Source organism: Hippoglossus hippoglossus, chromosome 4 (genome assembly GCF_009819705.1).
Source record: "Hippoglossus hippoglossus isolate fHipHip1 chromosome 4, fHipHip1.pri, whole genome shotgun sequence".
NCBI classification, from domain to species: Eukaryota; Metazoa; Chordata; class Actinopteri; order Pleuronectiformes; family Pleuronectidae; genus Hippoglossus; species Hippoglossus hippoglossus.
The window spans coordinates 8,171,860-8,192,283 of record NC_047154.1 but is presented as its reverse complement, the minus strand read 5'-3'; the positions used below and the strand labels follow the sequence as shown (position 1 = coordinate 8,192,283).

The following is a 20,424-nucleotide window of genomic DNA, read 5'->3' as shown; positions in this document are numbered from 1 at the left end:
CGTGCCTGTTTTCTTGATCAAACAATTGTGTGGATGAGCAAAAAAGTAAAAAAAACACATAGAAACAACATGAAAGAAAATAAATAAAACACAAACAAAACTTAATAATAAAAACAGAAGTAGGGTTCTCATATTAACTTACCGTAAACATATCTTGTAATGAGAGCTGTCAAAAGACTTTCTTGTGTTTCCGTGATATATTGTAGTTCCAGCCGGAACCTTTGGGTCGCGTCTGTTTCTAGACGGAAACATTTTGGAAGCAGGAACGTCAAACTGCACCACAACAAAGTTCAGTTCAGTTCGTTGTTCGTGTGTTCGGCGTCACACGGAAATGAAATGTTAAAGTGTTTGTGTTAGAATATTTAAAAACAGAATCACACAACATGACTGCGGCGGCGGCGGCGGCTCGGTGTGAGGTCAACGAGGTCAGCTGCAGCTAACGTCCTCTGGAGCGAGGACATTGACTCTTGTCCTATAACAACCTGAAGGAAACCTGAGACATTTGTACAGTGAGATGAAGTGTCGCCGCCCCCTCAGGTGAGAGGCTGCCTCGCTGGCTTCAGCAACACGAGCTGTTCCATGAGGAGTCCTATGAGAGACTGCAGGACGACATGGGCTCTCTCGCTGTTTGTCTGTCTCGGTGCCATCGCCTCCTTCCTCTCTCCGCTCACCTGAGTCGACTCGTCCGGGTCAGCAAACAGGCTTCACGTCCTGTGAGCTTCGGCTGCTCTCAGATCAGCTGTCACCGAGCAGGGAGCTCTCTCCACCTCAGACCTGCTCCCTCTCCATCACCTCTGCGGTTCCGCAGCAATGGACCGACCCCGTGTCTCCAGATTAGTCCCAGAACCTCCTCCCCCCTGCAGCCGGGTGCTGTCCACAGCCGGGGCGGACAGCAGCTCCACACCTCAGCCCCCCGCAGGGCCCTGTATGGTCCTCTCTTGTGGCTGGTGCTGAAACCTCTGCAGAAGCTCCTGGCTATAATACTGGGCAGGTAGGGGACTGTGCAGTTCACCAGTGAGCATATACAGACTGTATTAGGAACACCACACTAATACTGGGTAGTTCATCTGCTCTCAAAACCTCCTCAGTTCTTCATAGCATTGATCAAACCAATCAGAATGGCTGATATTCTTTACATAGACATTGTAGGTTGTTGGTCCTTTTGTGGTGAAGCTAGTTTTTGTTTTGCTCTGTGGTTTCTGGTCACTTTTGCTGGGGAGGGGACTACGAATGTAAAATAGCTTGCAGTTAAATTTAGTACTAAGCACATTTGTTTATTCTATTTATGTAATTACCCAGGACATCTATTCCTGCATTATGTTTCCTGCATTCATAATGTCGCACATTGGATATCATAAACACTCACAATTAAATTGAAACCCAATGTGCTCTTCTGCTGCTGTAGTCCATCCACCTCAAGGCCACCACCACAGTTGTAAAGAGTCATAATTTTAGTCACCCTACACTCTCCCCCCCAAACAAGTTTTTGTATAAAAACAAATATTAATTTGTTTTTATACCATTCTGTATAAAAACTTTACAGAATGATGTGTCTCTCTCAGGAGATCAGTTTCTGAAATACTCAAATCAGTCTGTCTGGCACCAACAATCCTCCCATGGTCAAAGTTACAGACTTACATTTCCCCCCATTGTGATGTTTGATGAGAACAATTAAATTGGATAATGATTGGGCAGGGGATGACGTGGTGTTTCAGTGGCCACTGTTGCCTCACAGCTGTGGGTTTGAATCTGCCTGTATAGGTTCCCTCTGGGTTCGCCAGGCTTCTTCCCAAAGTCCAAAGACATGCAGCTTAGGTTAATTACCAGTAGGTATGAATGTTAGCGTACATGGTTCTTTGTTTGTAAGATAGACTGTGGATCTGTCCAGGATGTACCACGCCTCTTGCACAATATCAGCTGGGACTGGCTCAATGAGCACACACACTTTGAAAGAAGACGTTGGTATTATTTTGGAAACCAATTGGTAACATTCAATATATTTATTCTGAAAACTTACATCAGTTGATTTTATTCAAGTGCAAATAGCAGGTATATTCTTAGAACTAATTTTATAGTGTGTAAATATGTTCAATTCTTTAATTGCACTTAAAGCTTTTTGTTCAACACTTCTAACTGTTTTATGAACAGTTGTATCAATTGTGTTATTTAAATAAGAACAAATAAATTAGTTTATTAATTGTTGACATGTTTCTGTTAATTGGTGACATTTAAAAAAAATTATGATAGTATCCTTTGGCACACATGAGGTTCCATAACACACAATCGGTAAGGCTTTATTTATTTATTTTGTTTTATTTTGTTAAAATAACTCATTTAGAATTGTCTCTGTAAAAGAGAGAGTTGATTTATTCAGTCAATAATTTCAAGCAAAGTCTCGGCCTACTTGTAGATTTTAATATTTGACTGTTTCCTCTGCACAAGCTCACAAAATTACCTCAGCATTTTGTGCATAGTACATTGTGTGAACATCTTTAATGCATGTATTATTTTAAAAAGAGATTATTGATCTCCATGCATCTGCCTGGATTCTAACTTTCCTGTCTGCAAATTTTATAGATATGACAAGAGCTTGTACTTAGTCTTTCATTTACATTTTTTACCAGTATGATTTTTTAATTGACTTCATGAGGATGTGTGAGCTACACAAACAGATCTCACAGAGCGTGTGGCCTCTCTTTGTGTGCAGGAGCATCAGGAAGTGGTGGGCTTCTCTACCCGCCAACCGCCGGCAGCTCATGAACGAATGGGTCTGGAGGCGTCGTTGGCATCTAGCAGCAGGGGCGGGTGTTGCCATGGTGATTGCAGCTCTACTCCTACTGACTCACCTGGATGAGTCTCCTGTGACGGGACGGATCCGCCTCCTGGTGTTCAGCAGAGAGAACTACATGGAGCTGGCTGCTTTGACTTCAGAGGCTGTGAGAGAGGGAGAGGGGACGTGTGTGTGTGTGTGTGTGTGTGTGTGTGTGTGTGTGTGTGTGTGTGTGTGTGTGTGTGTGTGTGTGTGTGTGTGTGTGTGTGTGTGTGTGTGTGTTTTTTTACAGGATGACTAGAGATATAAAATTATTTTTAAATCATTTATTGAATCAGTAATGAAAACAGTAATGCCAAGAAGACAGTCTAGATGACATGTACTGTAGTTAGGCTCATGTTGGGGGGGAAATGTGGTGTCAGAAAACAATGTAGCTAAAAAGATCTTCCTTAAAATGTATTTATTCACTGTGTGTGTGTGTGTGTGTGTATGTTGTGTGTGTCTCAGTACATGCAGGAGTTTGCAGAGTTGCTCCTTCCAGTCACTGACCCCCGTCACAAGGTGGTGGAGCGGGTGGTGCAGCATCTGGCACAAAGGAACAAGGATATCCCTGAAGTGTCTGATGTCACCTGGAGCGTCCACGTGGTGCAAAGTCCAAATGTCAACGCTTTTGTCCTTCCAGTAAGAAAAGAGAGATTTTTTTATTGTAGTATCAAATTATCATACCTGGAACCATTGCATCCTGAATCTCACATTTGAGGATGTATTATATTTCTTGTGACAGAGCAAGAACAGGTTAGTTTTCACACCAACTTTTGCTGGTTTTTGCATCCTACCCACGTAAAAAAGACTAAGTTGACAGTAAAGTAGAAGAGTGCACAGAAAGTGCAAACCTCTGCCAAGGCTGATGCCTTATCTCACCATCTCGTAACTGAATAATAACTCCTGGATCTACCAGTTTATCCAGATCCAATCCAAAATTTGATACGTTTACCCTGGGGTCATGATGCACCAATCTACAAAATTTCATGGAAATAGGTTCTGTTGCTTTTGCGTAACCCTGTTATCTAACAAGCAAACACTAAGGAAAACATACCTAAGGAGTATATGTAGTAAAATAATACATTTTGCATATTTACTTTACATTTTTTCCCGATTACTTAGTATATGGGATTTATAGCACTGGGATGCATCACTTCTATTATATGTTGAGGTGACTTATTTTAAAGTTTATGGTAATTGCCTACTATTTTTGTACACCTGTAAAGACTATATTTACACCATATGGCTCAAATTTGCATTTTATTCTCCTTGTATGTAGAACGGGAAGGTGTTTATGTTTACGGGGATGCTGGACACTGTGGTGGATGTTCACCAGCTCACCATTGTCCTGGGACACGAGATGGCTCATGCATTACTGGGACACTCTGTAAGTATGTTAGCCTCTTCACACTATGTTTGTGATTGTAGCTTTGTGTCTACACGTTACCATATCACATTAACTTGTAGTGTTTGGCCTGATATTGGCAGTCTGTCACTTCTCAGTGACCTTTAAGCACTCTGAGCAATTTCAACTGACAGTTTTTTGCAGAAACACTGAAGTATCTCTGTGTAGAACGAACCGATCTTAGTGTACGTAAAGACTTGTGATTAGTAATGTAGATATTAAACCCTGTGAAAATTTTGTATCACAATTTTTGGTCATGAACAAGTTAATGTGATATGGTAACGTCATGGTATTATTAACATGTGCTGAAAATGTCTGAAACATATTTATTTATATAATATAGAGCCATTTAACACCATATCAGCACAAACATTGAGGAAGGAAGGCATTAGTTTGCCAAAAATTAAATTTCAGTCAGAAGATCATGATAAAGCTGAGGACAGCTAATTAAAAAGCAGTGATTTCCAATGTGGACAAATTCGACTAACTGACCCTAGAATTCATGAGTTCAACGATTTACTCAACTTCAGACAAATACAACAGAAGAAGCAAATACACTGGTTTTAACAGAAGTGTTTTCTCTACCACTGTCTGGAAAGAAACCCAAGAAATAATTTCTGTTTCATTTATTTCCTTTGTGTGCAGTGTAAGTGTCTATACTGCGCTTTGTTGCAATTCAAAGTCCAGTTTCTCTCTGCTCTGTGTGTTTGTGGCGATGGGTCAAGACATCAAGCCCAAACACTTGAGTTAGGACCAAACGCATGCAATTTGACAGTGGTGGATGCTAACAGCAGCTAGCTGTGGCCAGAGCACTAAAGCACACTCTGACTTTGGCAGCTTAGACAACTGAAATAAATCTGTCGCTCTGACACAGCCTGCCACTCATTCTACCACGTTTCTACAACGCACAGACAATGCACTTTGCAGACAGGCCAACTTGGTTGATGCTGGACACTATAAACCAAATCATCACAGTAATTACAGTATACAAAATTGAAACTAACCGTCTGGAATGGGACCATGGTATACTGGTTAACAGGTTACCGCTCCCTCCCTGATAGTAAACACATCTGAGGTGCTTCGTTGATGGCAGACCTTGCTTGTGGTGCAGAAGGATGACTCATTGAAAACACTTAGAGTGCAAATAATTTCAAGAACAAAGTGAAGTCATGTAGAAGCCCTTGGCACACAGAGAAGTTGCAGCTGGAAGACGGCCAGGTCTCTCCCATATAAGGTCATAAAATATGTATGCAGACCTCCTATAGTTATGCGTATTATACACTGAGAGACCTGACTATTCATCATCATCCCCCCGCTCTGTCTCAAATGTATAGTATTGGCTGAGGTGGCATCAGTTGCTGCGATTGCATCAGCCGGTGACAAAGGCCCACTGACAATCACCTCCAGACACTCACTAATCCTGCGTGTGCTATGATGACCGCAGACCTGTCGACCTAGGCCACTGTCATGCTTTATTAATTTTCCTCCGATGGCTCTTTTTATTCCGGCAATAAAAGCCCATTTTTCTTGTTCTAAAAAAGTGTCTAATGAAGTGGGTATTTCGAAACTTTAAACGTCCTCGGAGGAAATGCTTGAAGGAGATTTTAATTAGATGAAAGGAATGAGCATTGATGGGCTTGGTATTACCCAGTAGGTGTGCGCTATTGGATTGGCTGTTAAAACCTCTAAGTCTGTTACAGAGTTAAGTTCCACTAAAATAGATGGGAACAATCAATATGTTCCAGCTGCCTTCACATCCCACTAACTTTTCCCCTCTATTTTTCTCTCCCTATTCCTATTATCTTTTAATCTGTGTACCAAACCTTTACTTTCCTCCTTCCTTCGTACCTTTTCTCCTCTGTCATCTTCTCCTTGTCATCCCATGTCCCTTCGCTGTCCTCCGCAGGCAGAACAGGCCAGTCTGTCTCATGTCGTGGACCTCCTGTCTCTTATTCTGCTGACAGCCATATGGGCTGTTTGTCCTCGAGACAGCCTGGCACTTCTGGGACAGTGGGTGCAGGACAAGCTTACACAGGTTTGACACATTACAAAATGTTACCTTTGTACAACTGTATATCACTATTTCCTGCCACTCAATTGAAAATTAGCTTTACACACATGCATATATTTTTACTGACAAGGCAACAGCAGAATTCTATTATGTTATTTTAAAGACATTGTTCTATGTTTGTCTGAATTTAAAGCACTCAAACACTTTCTAAGAGGAGCGTGTTTGACTGTTAAGGTTTGTGCAAATCTGATGCAAACATCATGTGTCTCTCCCCTCAGCTGATATTCAGTCGTCCCTTCAGTCGCAAGCTGGAGGCCGAGGCCGACAAAGTGGGATTACAGTTGGCTGCTAAGGTATCATCATCTTCATCATCATCTTCATCATCATCTCCAGTGTTACGGGCACCCCACTGCTTTTATACATTAAGTTTAGTTTAACTCAGCCTATGAAATCTATGATATTTATATAATCTATTCTGTGGCTCTGGAGGATCTTACATTTATTCTTTATTCAACAGGGACAATGGACAAAACATTGACTGAACAAGTTAAACTGAGAGAAATTACTAGTTTTTAATGAGAGATAATCCTGACATCATCATGGTCCCTCAGTTTGGGACTTTCTTAAAATTCTAAACTTGAAGCCTACACCTGAAAAAGCTGAAACAAATCCTGCTTTTCTTTCTCTGTGAAACTAAAACTTGTTGGAATCTACCCTTTTACCTGTTCTTGACTATGGAGATGTGTTGGATATCATTTCCACAGCCCATTGTCTTCACATGTTGGATAGTGTTTATCATGGGACACTGAGATTCTCTACAAATTATCATTCTCTTACTCCCCCTTGTGTACTTTACTCAAAAGCAAATTCGTCTCCCTTATGTTTCACTTGTATGTGTTCATATACAAAACCTTTCTAGACAAAATTCCTACTCCTTTATCTCCCCTTTAAACTGGAACTATGGGAGTTCAGGATTTATTCTTACCAAAGTCTGCACTTACTGGGAACAGAAAGCTTTAAGGTGTTTGGCATCTAATGCATGGAATAATTTACAGATTGATTTTATGCTTCCAAACCTTATAACATTTAGCGAGTTTAAAGCTCCGACAAAATCTCTTGAAAGTGTTTCATATGATCAAGTTTTAATGATATTAATATATGTGTGTGTCTGCTAATTAATTTTACTCTTGAAACTGTATTGCTACTATTTCTAGCAAGGTCTCCCTTGTAACAGAGATTTTTATTCTCAGTGGGACCAACCTGGTTAAATAAAGGCAAATAAATAGATGATAACAAACTGGAAGTGAGGGATTTGAAAGAAGTGTGTGTATAATGAAAGTGGCTATTGGCCTGCATCATGACAAATGTAGGATATACTGTAGTATTTATGGATCTTGACCCATACAAGGTATTGAAACTGTATTATCTAATTATATTAACAAAATATGAGAGCACTCACAATCATTGGTGCTTTTTGGAGGTCACAGCTCAATAACTCTGAAATAACTTTGAAAACCTTTTTTGTCTTTGTAGTTGAATCAGTATTTTATCATAGAATCAGTCAGTTACTCTCAATTCCTGTAGTACGTTTATAGAGCACTAGGGGGCACTGTTGTCAAACGAAACTAAACTTAGTGTGCTAGTTCACTAAGGATTTTCATCTCAGCACAGGACAGAGGGACGCCACATTGTGTGTTTCTGACTCCATGGTGTGTTTGTGTGTCCTTCCTAGGCATGTGCAGATGTGCGGGCAGGACCTGTTTTCTGGCAGCAAATGGAAATCAGAGACCAGCTGACAGGAGAGCCCACCTTCCCCGAGTGGCTGTCCACGCACCCGTCGCACAGGAACAGAGTCACTCTGATGGACAGCCTCATACCAGAGGTACGGACGCACAGAGCCCTACCCCTGTCTGTTGTGTAGGAGACAGTGTAATTGTAGGAGCTGTTAGGAGGAGTCTTTATGGAGCTAATTAAGCATCTGGAGAGACGTGTGCTGACATGTGGAGAGAGAGAGGCCAGAGAGAAAAAGAGCAGAGGAAAAAAAAACATTTTCAACACAGGGGCCCGGATATCTGCTTAACAGCATTTCGTGGAGGCTCTGAAAGGAAACATTAGCAGCTCAATCTCACATGCTCACTCACTGTGCACGTACTGTGGTGGTCAATGGTATCTCCAGGCTATAGGGGAAATAAACAAGCAGTCACTAAAAGCATCTTCATGTTGCACATGTATGTGTGTGTGTGTTTGTGTCTGAGGCAGAGAGAGATTAACAGTGTATCAGGCAGCAATGAATTTAACCTTGACTGTGAGTTGGACTGTTGGTACACCGTCACATGCTCCAAGCACTACTGACGAACAGATGGGTAAACCACTAATTGTCCATCAGGTGCCTGTGTCGTTGAGTGTGTGCATGTTGCATGTGCTTGTGTGTGTTTGTGTGTGTTACATGTTTGGGACCATGCATCATTTCATATCCCTGTGTGGTAGCCTGACCTTTAGCAGCAGTCGTAGCAGAGGCCCGGCTGTAGCCACAGGCAGCGAAGTGATGAAGAATTGTTGTTTGGGGGAATTGTTGGCCTGCATTGTGTTTGTGCAGAGAAAACTCTCTGGCTCCGCTATCCGCTGCACCCTCCTCATCCCCAATTCATTCAATCCAGCATAGCGGCACATATGAGCCACTTAACAGCTGAGCTCAGTCGGGTGAAAATGATGCATAATGTGATGTTTTTAACCTTGCGAGGGGTGACAGCATCAGGCTAGTTAACCCGACTCCTGTGAGGGCACTCTGCCTCCACTAGTGCACTCATCATCCTTCAGCAAAGCGCATTAAGTCCACTGGTAGCATGAGAGGGGAGCCTGTTGAGTGGTGAAACAAAGTGCATGTGTGTGCGCTCGTGAGTCTTGCAGGTGACACTAAGTGTGAGATTAATGAGTTGTGTGTGTGAGACAGACAGAGAGGATGCGCCTAATTGTGGGGGAAGGGCTTGTGGTTCGTTCTTGGCAGCTCAGCTTATCCAACCCTTCTGGGATTGATATCCGTAACCAGCAGTCTGGTGTTGACTGGCTGCACCAACACGGTCAAGACTAAGTCATTTTATTTCTATAACTGACTTTTACATTTCACCAATATTTGGATTATCTTACCAAATAACTGGAAAAAAACGAATGGCATCCTGTCATTTGTGCTTGACTGAAATTTGCAAATATTATCGTACCACTGTCTTGTCTTGATGACCACTCAAAGCACAGTGTGTACACTATGCACATTATTACACATTAAACCCAAGGACTACTTCAACATGTGTCTGGGATCAAAACGCAGACCTTCTGGTTGGTGCACGACCCACTCTACCCCATAAATAAATACAGACCATTTAAACTGGGCTAGAATTTAGCTTGAAGCAGCGATGTGCCTGAGTACAACCTCAAAAAATCCGTAGCCCGGCTGCAAACTTGTACCTCTGTTTATTGTGTTTGTGATGTCTTCAGCTTCATGCATCTGTTTATCTCTGTACTTCGATCTCTGTCGTCTTTGTCTCTGGTCCTTCACATTCTCCTCTTTATCTGTCATCACATTCATTTCAGTTCACTGCTGCATTTTGATGATTTCTTATTCCACTACACTGCGAACAAAAACAACAAATGAGCCACAACTAAAGGGTTAAATACATCTTGTCTGTAGTTATAAGTCAGTGCATATTTACCTGTGAGTATGTCTGCTGTTTACTCATTTCTGTGATGAGATTTAAAGTTATTACAATTTATTTTGAATAAAAACAATGTGTTGTTTAAAATGGGATTTTTTTTCCTATTTTTATTCAAGAATGTGGTCTTTAGGTTTGAGGGTAGGACTTATTGATTTCAGATTTTGTAATTCTTTCACTCAAGATTCTGTGCTCGCGCTCAAATCGTTCTGCTAGATAATAATAATACATTTTATTTATACATCACCTTTCAGACATAAAATGCAGCTCAAAGTGCTTTACAAAAAAGTCAAAGACATGAAATATGAGATCAATAAGAACACTTTAGCAATAAAACAGATGTGCTCTGCTTTCCTCAAACTTTTTAGGTAGTTATATTTTTTTCTGTTGCTTCAGCTCTTGCCACACACACACTGCTATCATGAAACGTCTGCCCTCGGATTTCTTCTCTCTCTTTTCTTTTGCGCTTGGATTTTTGTTTGCAACAAATCTGTCAAAATTCCCCCCAACCAATAGAAATTCAGATGAAATGTTGGCAACCCAGTTAAAGTAACCTCTGTACGGGAAGTAAAGCTACCGCACCCTCAACGAGGGCGGGACAGTTTCATCAGTCTACACTACACCTGGGATTCTAATGGTTGGGGAATTTTGACAGACTTGTTGCACATAATAAATAATCCAAGACCAGAAGAAAAAATCTGTCAGCAGACATTTCACATGTGCACAGAGGCAGCGTCTGCACGAGGAGAAGAGCTGAAGCTGGAGCTCAGTTTGAGAGCACAAGCAGAGAAAGTCTCAGGACAAGCAGGGGCCATTTGAGTGCGAGTGCAGGTTTTTGAGTCGGAGCATTACAAAGTCTGAATGTGGAATCAATAAGTCTTGCTCCCAAACTGAAAGACCATGCTGTTTAATAAAGATAGGAAAAAAACATAGTTTTTTGTATTTCTTTATACTTGCTGCAGTAATGTTGTGAAATCACCTGTGTGACTGTTCTGCGTTGTGTCTGTGTCCAGGCTCTGGAGTTGAGGGAAAGTTGCGTCTGCCCCGCTCTTCCTGATACGGACCCTCGTGCCGTCTTCTCCAAGAGCGTCCAGGTGTTGCTGAAAAACGCTAAGGATCGAGAAAGAGGACCAGAGGGGGCAAGCAAGACCCGCCTGCCTCACAGCCCCGCCTCGCTCCCCCCTGCACTGCCTGCTGCTCTGCTTCCCCAAACTGCACCTCTCCCGTCCCCAAGTGTGGATCAACAGAGCAAAGGTGCTGTCCCAGTTGTAGCTTCAGAGACAGTAGCAGCCCCTGTCCCTGCTCCGGACAGACCACAGGACGGGTTGCAGATCAGCTGACAGGGAAGTTAAATCTTCACACTGGTTTTTTTTTTTCGGTGACTGGACTGGACTATTTACTGCTGCTAATAGATATTTCATTCATTTCAATTTCAGGGGTTTCTGGTGAGACTCCTACTGGTCAGTCAGGGTATCAGTGCAATAGAGGGTAGAGCCGGGGTTGATATTGTGAAAAAAGGAGACAGGGGTCTTTCTAGTTTAAGAGAAAATCATTGGAAAACGTTACAACAAATAAAAAGATTGAAAAATCAGTGGCTCTTCTAATCTTTCTATCGAGTGCAACACGCTGCTGGGTGAACTTCCAGAGAATGTTATCCATGCCGAGTGACGACAAAGGAGCCACATTAATTAGATAACCTCGAACAGGGAAATGCTGAATTAATTAGTACAGCTTCCATACATTGCAAGATTAATATGTGCATTATTCATGGCCACACAGCAACAGACGAGGGTAAGCACTTTCCGTGTGCATGTAGGAGGGTGTGTCCATGGGAGGCGGAGGACATCTACATTCTCATTATGACTACTACATTCTCATGCTACACACACACAGCAATTTATGCATACTCCATCCTGAGGGATTTAATGGTGTAAATTTATGCCAGGTTGTTTGCAGGTTTTCAAACGCAGCCCTCCGCACAGGAATGCCAACATGCGCCGTCAAGCTTTGAGAAATCTTTCGTGGGATTTTGTAAAATCTTATTTAACAAGGCAAGTTGACTGAGAGAACTCTCTTTATTAACAGCAACAGCCTGCAGGAGCACAATGAAGAAGGGGAGGGCAGTTATGGTTCATGTCTTGGTAGTCCTTTGTGTCTGTGCTGAAACAAAATGCACACTTGGTTCAATTGAGAAATCAATAGGGCATGTCTGTGTTTTCATTTGGGATAAATTGTTTTATTTGTGTCTCTCATTTTCGGTGCTGGATCTGTATCAGCTTGCAAAACATCAGCCTAAAGTCTTACAGCTGCTGTGGAAGCTTTGTTTTACTGCAAACAGGGAAGGTCTATATTAGAGTCCGTGTCTGCATTAGAGGAAGTGGCCAAGTGATTGGTTTTGTGCAAAACAGTGCAATGAAAAGCTGAGGCAATATCGGTTTTTGCATATCAATATCTCAGCAGAAATGTGCTCCGTTTGCAATTGGCAGGGAATAAAATTAATCTGTGAAGCAAGACAAAAGTGTAATTTTGGCTATTTTCCATTGCACATTCCACTTTTGATTCAAATGCTTGAAAGATCCACATTCATCAACAAGAGGAACCAGAATTATGGAAATACAGTGTGTTATGTAGCATGTGTGTTTCTGTGTGTGTGTGAGAGAGTGTGTGAGGAAATTATCAAGCTTCTGTGACATCGCACAACAACATCAAAACACTTCAGTCGTCACACCATCCAATTAGGACAGTGGGTGAAAGACGAGTGTGCCTTTTTGCGTGTGTGTGTGTGTTTGTAGAAACTCATTGATGAGCAGAAAATACCTGGCTGGCCTCTGACAGCTGATCAGACAGATGTAAAGTCTTGAAATCTCATAGACAAGATTGCACCGAGCCAGTCGAGATCTAATGAAAGCTACTAGAATTACAAAGAGGCCTCACCAAAGTGCTTCTGTAATGTCCCCAAACTGTTATGTCTTCTAAGTTGTTGAGTACGAGATCAATGTTGTGTTATCTCTGGGTTATAAAAGCTTTAGAGCCTTTTTTTGTGCAGGGACCTCCTCACTTTCTGCCCCAGAAGAAGAAAGACAAACCCAAACTGCGATGTGTTGAGGTGTTCCTCTTCCCCCGTGACACAGGTCTGACCTCTCTCAGGGCTTTTTTTAGACACGCAACCTCCATTCATTCGACTGGAGACTTCCCATTTCTCGGCCACATTGTTATGTGCACGCCGAACCATCTGGATGCAGCTCCCTCACCACTCGCAGAGAAATTGGAACTTGAGCAGGAAACAGATGACACACTCACACCCAGAGGTAATTGTAATGAGCGTGATACAATACACACACACTGCACTGCGTAATTGTAGCCTACTGCCGGAGTCTAAACAATACTGCAACAGAGGGCTTAATCACGGAAAACAAAGAGACAGCAGTCAGATGGATGGAAAGGACAGAAATAGAAAATAGACAAAGTGGAACCGTGGGGATCGACAGGAGAAAAGAAAGGATTTCATTTGAAGTGTGTGAAAGAGCATTCTTTTGGTGTGATTTACATACAAATAAAACATTAGATTTAAAAAAAAAAACAAACATTTGAGCTCAAATGCTGAAAGGGGAAAGAGCGATTCTGTTTGGTTTCTCTGTTCACATATTGTAGCCTCGGGCAGATAAGATCTGTCTCACGCACTGAGGGTTAGGAATCAGATGTCTGCTTAATGTCTGTAACTTCACCTCAAGTCTCTTATTGTTTTGTGTTTGTATATTCCTCCGCCCACTAGAGACATCCGACCGCTTCTGAGACCTCCGACTCAAACTGCTTGCAGGTATTTCAAGGTATTGACAAGCGGAGCAGCAGAGCTGAAAAGTAGACGGAGTGGTGAACGCAGCACCCCCACAGCAGAGACAGCAGAGACAGCAGAGTAGACGGGTACGAGGTAGACGGCAAACTCTCGATGCTGTTTCTCCAACAAAAACACTCCCAGAGAGAGTCAGGGCAGTGAGGGAGCAAACCAACACATCTGCTGTGTAGGTGTCTGAATGATGTCCCAGAATGCAGTCTGGCTGCCCTCTGACCTCCCTCTGGAGTGTTGCTCGAAGTGGCTCGTCCACAGTTTTATTTCTTGGATCCACACATACACACCCGGCAGCTGGCTGCAGTGTGTAGAGGGAATATGGTGATGGAAATGTGTGTATATGTGTGTGGTTGTGGTAAAAGTTCCTGTGTCCTTCCGCTGTGCATTAATTATACATGTGGCATGTGGGTGTCTGATTGAAATGAATATTTTACTGCTTTTAATCACTGCCATTGCCAGAGTGATGGAGCATCTGGCTGTGTTACCTGGGTAATTAAAGATGCTGTCTCACACACGCACACATGCAAGCCTCGGAGGTTGTGTCTGCAGTACGAGACAGACGTACTCCAGAGGCTTACCAATGAGTCACAATTAGATTTGAAATGTTTTAAAGCAAAGGGGCCCATAGAAAAATTGAAAATAAATGCTTTCTTTTTTTTGTTGCTTTTATCTGACTTTGATCAGCAAAAACCTTTTCAAATAGGCCAGGGACAGTGGAACTGCTCCTTTAGGTCATCTGGCCTGAGTGTTGGGCAGAGACTAAGTTATTTAAAAAATGCTGCTGTAGTTAAAGCAGACAGAATATTCTTGAAATGGAAAATGGAAAGATTACTTTACAAGACTGTTTGTTTAGCCACAACATTAAAGGTCCATCTTCTTCTGGATGAAACACTTCGTTTAGCTGTTGATGAATAAAAATCAATACAGTCTGCTTGGTGTCCAGGGGGTCATTTGCAGGGGCGTTTAATACTAAAATATTTTTTGGGAAAAGTTGGAATCATGTGGTTTTATGTGATGTGTTCCTTTTTGATTAGGTTCACTTTGGTTGGATGTAAGTAAATTTTGCCTGGGGCCCCCAAAGTCATTTGAAATGCTCCTGGTCGTTGGATAAATGAAGATACTTTTGAGACCAGGAAACAGACTCTACACATGTAAAACATCATAATAACTAATAAACCATTAATTTCCTCGCCACCTTTAACATCTTCTCAGCATGGACAGTTTGGTGTCACAAGTTACAGTGGCCCTTATTAGTTGTTAGAAAACTCATTTTAGCAGCGATCCAGCAGTTACTCCTACATCCGAGTAAATTTGACCACAGCTGTCTGGGAGCAGTTTGTTGCATTTCGCTCTGCAGTCTCAATTTGTCGCCTCCCGTGCATCCCCCCCCCCCCCCCCCCCCCCCCCCCCCCCCCCCACACTGAACATACCTGGCTGGCACCAGAGTTTATTTTTAGCAAATAGGGCAAAGCTGTGGTGCTCAGGTTGTTCTTGTCTGGTGCAGTTTAGTGTGTGATCTAAGTAGGTTGATAACACAGTGCTTTTTCCCCACATAAATACCCAGTGGAGTGCAGCTTTAATGTGAGCTAATGTTGTTCCTGATGTCTGCATCAGTAATACAGAACATTCTGTACATACTGTACCGTGCCAGAAGAATCCTCACTCTGTCAACCTTCAAGTTTTTATCATAAAGAGGAATTAACACAAACATAAATGAAAATTGACCTTCACCTCATACAAAGGACATCTATCGCTTCAAAGTTTGAACACTTATATTATACATATTATATCATAAAATACACACACATATATATATATAACTCATATAAAAAGGCCATCACAAGGAGCTGGTTGAAATGTGACCCCCTATAATGTCCGAGCAGTGCCTGGACATGGTAAAAATGATTCACTCACTACCTTTTGCATATTCATACAGTGCATTTACATGCAACACTTTCTCTATCACACATCACTTACACACACCGGCAAAGCAGTCAGGGGCAATTTGGGGTTCAGTACCTTGCCCAAGGACACTTCAGCAAGTGGAATGGGGGAATAGGGATCAAAATGCCAACCTTCTGCTTAGTGAACGACCCACTCTACCTTCTGAACCACACTGTGTGGGTCGTGTTGAATGTATGTATATATATATGTATATGTGTATATATGCATATTTTCTGTTATTGTTTAGTTCTTTTTCACTTATGTATTTTCTTGTGTATTTTGTACAAAGGAAAACATAGAAATGAATTAATAAAAAGTAAAAAAAAGTGATGATCATTTATTTCATTTGCTATGTTTACTGCATTGCTTTTGTGACGCTGTTTTCCTGTGAGCTGCTGTGGTGTGAACCCCAGTGAAGAACAGTCTGGCACAGGGTCATCGAGGCCATCTAGGTATTCTCTCGCAACACACAGAGCAGGTCTCCCTCTAATGGCTCCTCGTGTCCTCTCTGTTTGCCTTATCGCCTTGATCTGTGCTTGTGCGCGCGCGTGTTCTCGGTTGAACTGGTAGAGGTCTTTATAGTCTGGCTGCTCTGATGCTATTAGAGATTAGGATGTGAACACGGCCCTCATCTGACTGCATCAATCCCAGCCCTCGCATCGGTATCACATTAATACTAACAACGTCAGATGCAAACTTTGTAGCTCTCTTTACCCTCCTCTCTCGCTCTCTCTCTCTCTCTCTCTCTCTCTCTTTACATCTGCTCCTCTGTCAGTGTTGATTTAAATCTGAATCACCAGCCGTCTTCCCGCTCTTTCAACAAGGAGAAGGTGCGATCTAATGAAGGGAGCGAGGGAAGGAAGATTGCTGAAGCAGAAGGGGGACTGGAGGATGTGGAAATGAGATGAGATGAAATGGTTTAAATCAGTCCTCCTCAGGTGCTGTGACACCGGTAGCTTTCAGTGTTCAGAGTGCATACATCAAGTTACAACTCGGGGTAAGTGTATTCAGAGAGCGAACTAGTTCTTTTTATGGGCGTGGGAGTGAAGCGGACAGCCGCGCAGCAGTTAAGCAGGTGAGGTAGCAATAAAGTGAGATTAAAAGCTTGTTGATGACGGCAAAATTAAAATCTGAATCGACACAGAAATTTAATTTAAAAAACACTTGTGATTACAGAATCCTACATTTGCCTCGTAATACTTAGGGAAAATGATATAACGCATTGCTATTGCTTTAAAAACCCCTGCAGAGCATTTGGGTGGCCACACTATCAGTACAGACCTTTAGTTTATTTTCTTCATTTCCGTTTCTCTCAGTGCGTTATAGTCTTCCTCTCACCACCTCTATGATCCCTGGGAGTCCATTAACACAACCTGGGAGGGAGGAGTTCAGGCTGTCAGTCAGTGTCAGGCATATTCATCAAACTGTCACGGACCTGATTGGGCATTTAGACCTACAGGACTGCACAAGAGGCAACACCTGCAGCCAACCCCACTTCTCTGTGACGTGTCATTTACATGATACTTTCTATAGAGTATAATTTTTACGTTATCATGATTTGTTTTACTTGATTTGAACACAACATATCTGGCTTGTCAGTGCAAAGGAAGCAGCACAGAGAGGCCTGATAAGTCCGATTTTGGAGCCTCTCAGCTGCTGAAGGAGTTGTACCATGGTTTGTGCTTTTGCCTGTGTTGTATAAACAGGTATGTTTTCTGCTGTAGTTATATTTTGACCTAGCCAAAAAGGTTTCTCATCCTAGTCCAGCTGTGTTCAAAGAGCTTAGGTCAGGTTTGCCCTTGTTACCTTTGCCAAGGGGGTTAGCAGGTTAGCAGGATTACACAAAAACTACTGAACTGATTTTTATTTTTTTCAACTTAGTGGAAGGGCAGGGTATGGTCCAATGAGGAACCTTTAACTTGTGGAGTGAATTTGATGAAGGGGATCGATCCAAGATCTTTTTTTCACTGTCTTTAATGGTGCGTTTTTATGAATTTCTCAATAAATATGGTAGAGATTCAAATCTGGCATATTTAAAGGATGGATATTTATTAGTGTGTGTAATTTGCTTCAGCCGGATAAAATTTCAGGCGACTGTTGAGCCTCGGTGATATTATGAGCTGCTGTAGTTTTAACTGCCACTGAGAGAAGAATAATAATGAATGGATTAGGTCGTCTCATCTACCTACTTCTTGGTTGGTAAACTAAATGATCCTGATCAGCATTCATCACGAGGCAACACGGTGTAAATGATGCTGTTTCAAGTCGGAATTCCTGCATGGAGGCATTTGATGTTTTTTGTTGTTTTCTTCTGTTTGAAGAGAAGTGGTTCCCAGTTGCTTCAATTGTATTGGATTTGGCTGCAAACGCCGTTTACCCCTGAAACTCCAAATGGGTTTTGTGGACTCAAACACTTCACCCACCACTCCATCGGTAAAGTGGTGAGTAGATAATAAGTGCATTTTCATTTTTCGGGGAACTAATCCCTTTAAGGGTTAGGGTAAGGGGCTAGGGAATGTATTATGTCAATGAGTGTCCTCACTAAGATAGAAGTACAAACTGTGTGTGTGTGTGTGTGTGTGTGTGTGAGACCGCCCACGTGGTCCAGAGAAGAAACCTCATCAGGGTAAGAACTGAAAACACCTGTGTGGGTTCACCTGGGCCGCGTCACGTCTCCAACACGAACACGAAGACAACATACGGGACAACATGCGGAACAACATGCGGGACAACATACGGGACAACATGCGGAACAACATGCGGGACAACATGCGGAACAACATGCGGGACAACATGCGGAACAACATGCGGGACAACATGCGGAACAACATGACTCCGTTCACTCTGAATATGACTCTAAGTATCGCAGATGTGTTTCACTTAAACACTGTGAACACAGGATGGGAGCCACAGTGAGACCAGCAGGAGGCAGAGACGACGTTAGAAAACGGATTAATAAAACCCAAGTAAGAGTTCTGCCTTATTTCGAAGCACGTTTACAGAATATGTTTTATATTTACATGAAGAAATGCGTGAAGAACGATGACTTACTAAGATTGAAAGTGCCAGAAGTCTAAGGATAAACTTCCCTGCATGCAAACATCCGGTTTGTTTAATTTTATAAAATATTACACAATCTACCGTTAAGTTAAAGGTTGCTGTTTATTAACATAAAACATTTTATAACTCTATATTTAGGTTAAAATATATGATCTGCCATTTTTTGTTAGGCTAAACATTACACAAGTTACTGTTTCAGCTAATACATTCTATAAGTATAAATGTATTAACTTCCAACACCTTCAGTTAAAAGTTGCTCTTTATTAACTTCATAAACACTATAACTTGTATTGGTAAGTTGTTTAAGGTACTAAATGCTATAAATAAATAAATAATATAATAATATTAGGCTAAACATGCTGTAAGTTATTCATTATGGTGCATGATCTCATTTCAAATGTATTGGCCTAAAATACCCTGTTAAGTTAAAGTTTGCTGCTTATAAATGCTATAAATTTAATTTTGTTAAGCCCAAACATGCTAGAAGTCATTGTTTGCTAGGTCAAGCAATGCAGACGTGGTGATTTAAGATAATGCATGCTATAAGTGTAATCGTATTAAGCTAAAACATGCTATAAGTTAACTTTCATGAGGCTGATATAAGTTAAAATTGATTAGCCTACAATGGCCTGTTAAGTTACAAGTTGCTGTTTATTAACCTAATAAATAAAAGGTTAACCTTATCAAGCTAAAATATGCTATAAGTCATTGTTTATCAGGCCAAACATTATACAAGTTCTTGTTTAAGGTAATACATGCTTACAAGTTTTATTTTATTATGCTTAAACATACTGTGAGTCATTGATTATTAGGCAAACTATTACACAAGCTATTGTTAAGAAATGATCATCCATTTCTTTCTTTATTGTCCCTACAATGTTACTTGGTTGCTGTATTATGTCTCCTCAGCCAGAGGCATTATGTTTGTGATGTCACTCATTTTCACGAGGGATATCTCAGGAACACCTTGAGGGAAATTCTTCAAATTTTGGCTGAAATATTCAATTGGACTTGAGGATGAATTAATATTTTGTTTGTCAAAGGTCACCGTGACATCAAAACATGTTTCTGGACATATCTCAAGCATTTGTATGCTAATTATGAGAATATGCCTTTTAGTAAATCTCTCCAAAGTCCTCACTTCATACGTCGGGACAGACATCTGCCACTTGACTGGTTGGCGGAGACATGCAACCTCAAGGCAGTAATGGTTTGTCTTCTTCCTGGTACTGGTTACTCAGGGAATTGGGAGTTGCTGTAGGCATTACTGTATGTGTGGGTATAGACAGACTGAGCGTATGTGTGTCTGCCTGCTTACAGCTACTTACCAGGGATGAGGGATTAAGCCTGAAATAAATTAGAATAATTTCAAATTAATCCTCATACGTTTTGTTTCTATGATGTTTGTTTTAAATTTGACATTATGATTCCAGCTTACTGCCAGGAGGAAACCAGCATAACATCTGACGAAACCTTAATGCCAGACACTACATGCTGGTAGTTGAGGTGCACTAAATAGAATTAGTGCCAGAACCTTAGTGACTGGGAATAACTGCATGCTTTCTGCTGGTTTGAGTCCAGCAGAATTCTGTGAGTAACCTTGATAGCTTCAGCTTGGAAATTGTAAAGAAAAAGCCACAG

The 20,424-nt window shown here is 41.6% G+C and overlaps 1 protein-coding gene across 1 annotated transcript; it reads left to right on the top strand.

Annotated features, from left to right (window-relative positions):
* Positions 1–228: 228 nt before the first annotated feature.
* oma1 (OMA1 zinc metallopeptidase) lies at positions 229–11,523 on the top strand. Its single transcript, XM_034583570.1, has 8 exons — positions 229–991; positions 2,708–2,936; positions 3,278–3,451; positions 4,092–4,199; positions 6,124–6,252; positions 6,507–6,581; positions 7,961–8,110; positions 10,946–11,523. Exons 1-8 carry the CDS (start codon positions 612–614, stop codon positions 11,270–11,272), a joined length of 1,572 nt encoding a protein of 523 aa, XP_034439461.1. The 5' UTR covers positions 229–611; the 3' UTR covers positions 11,273–11,523.
* The last annotated feature ends 8,901 nt before the right edge of the window (positions 11,524–20,424 follow it).

Bases quoted from the DNA above. Each gene is read 5' to 3' on its own strand.
- oma1 (XM_034583570.1), top strand. From the start codon at position 612: ATGGGCTCTCTCGCTGTTTGTCTGTCTCGGTGCCATCGCCTCCTTCCT. The intron at 4,200-6,123 runs GTAAGTATGTTA...TGTCCTCCGCAG, and splicing joins ATGCATTACTGGGACACTCT to GCAGAACAGGCCAGTCTGTC. The intron at 6,253-6,506 runs GTTTGACACATT...CTCTCCCCTCAG, and splicing joins TGCAGGACAAGCTTACACAG to CTGATATTCAGTCGTCCCTT.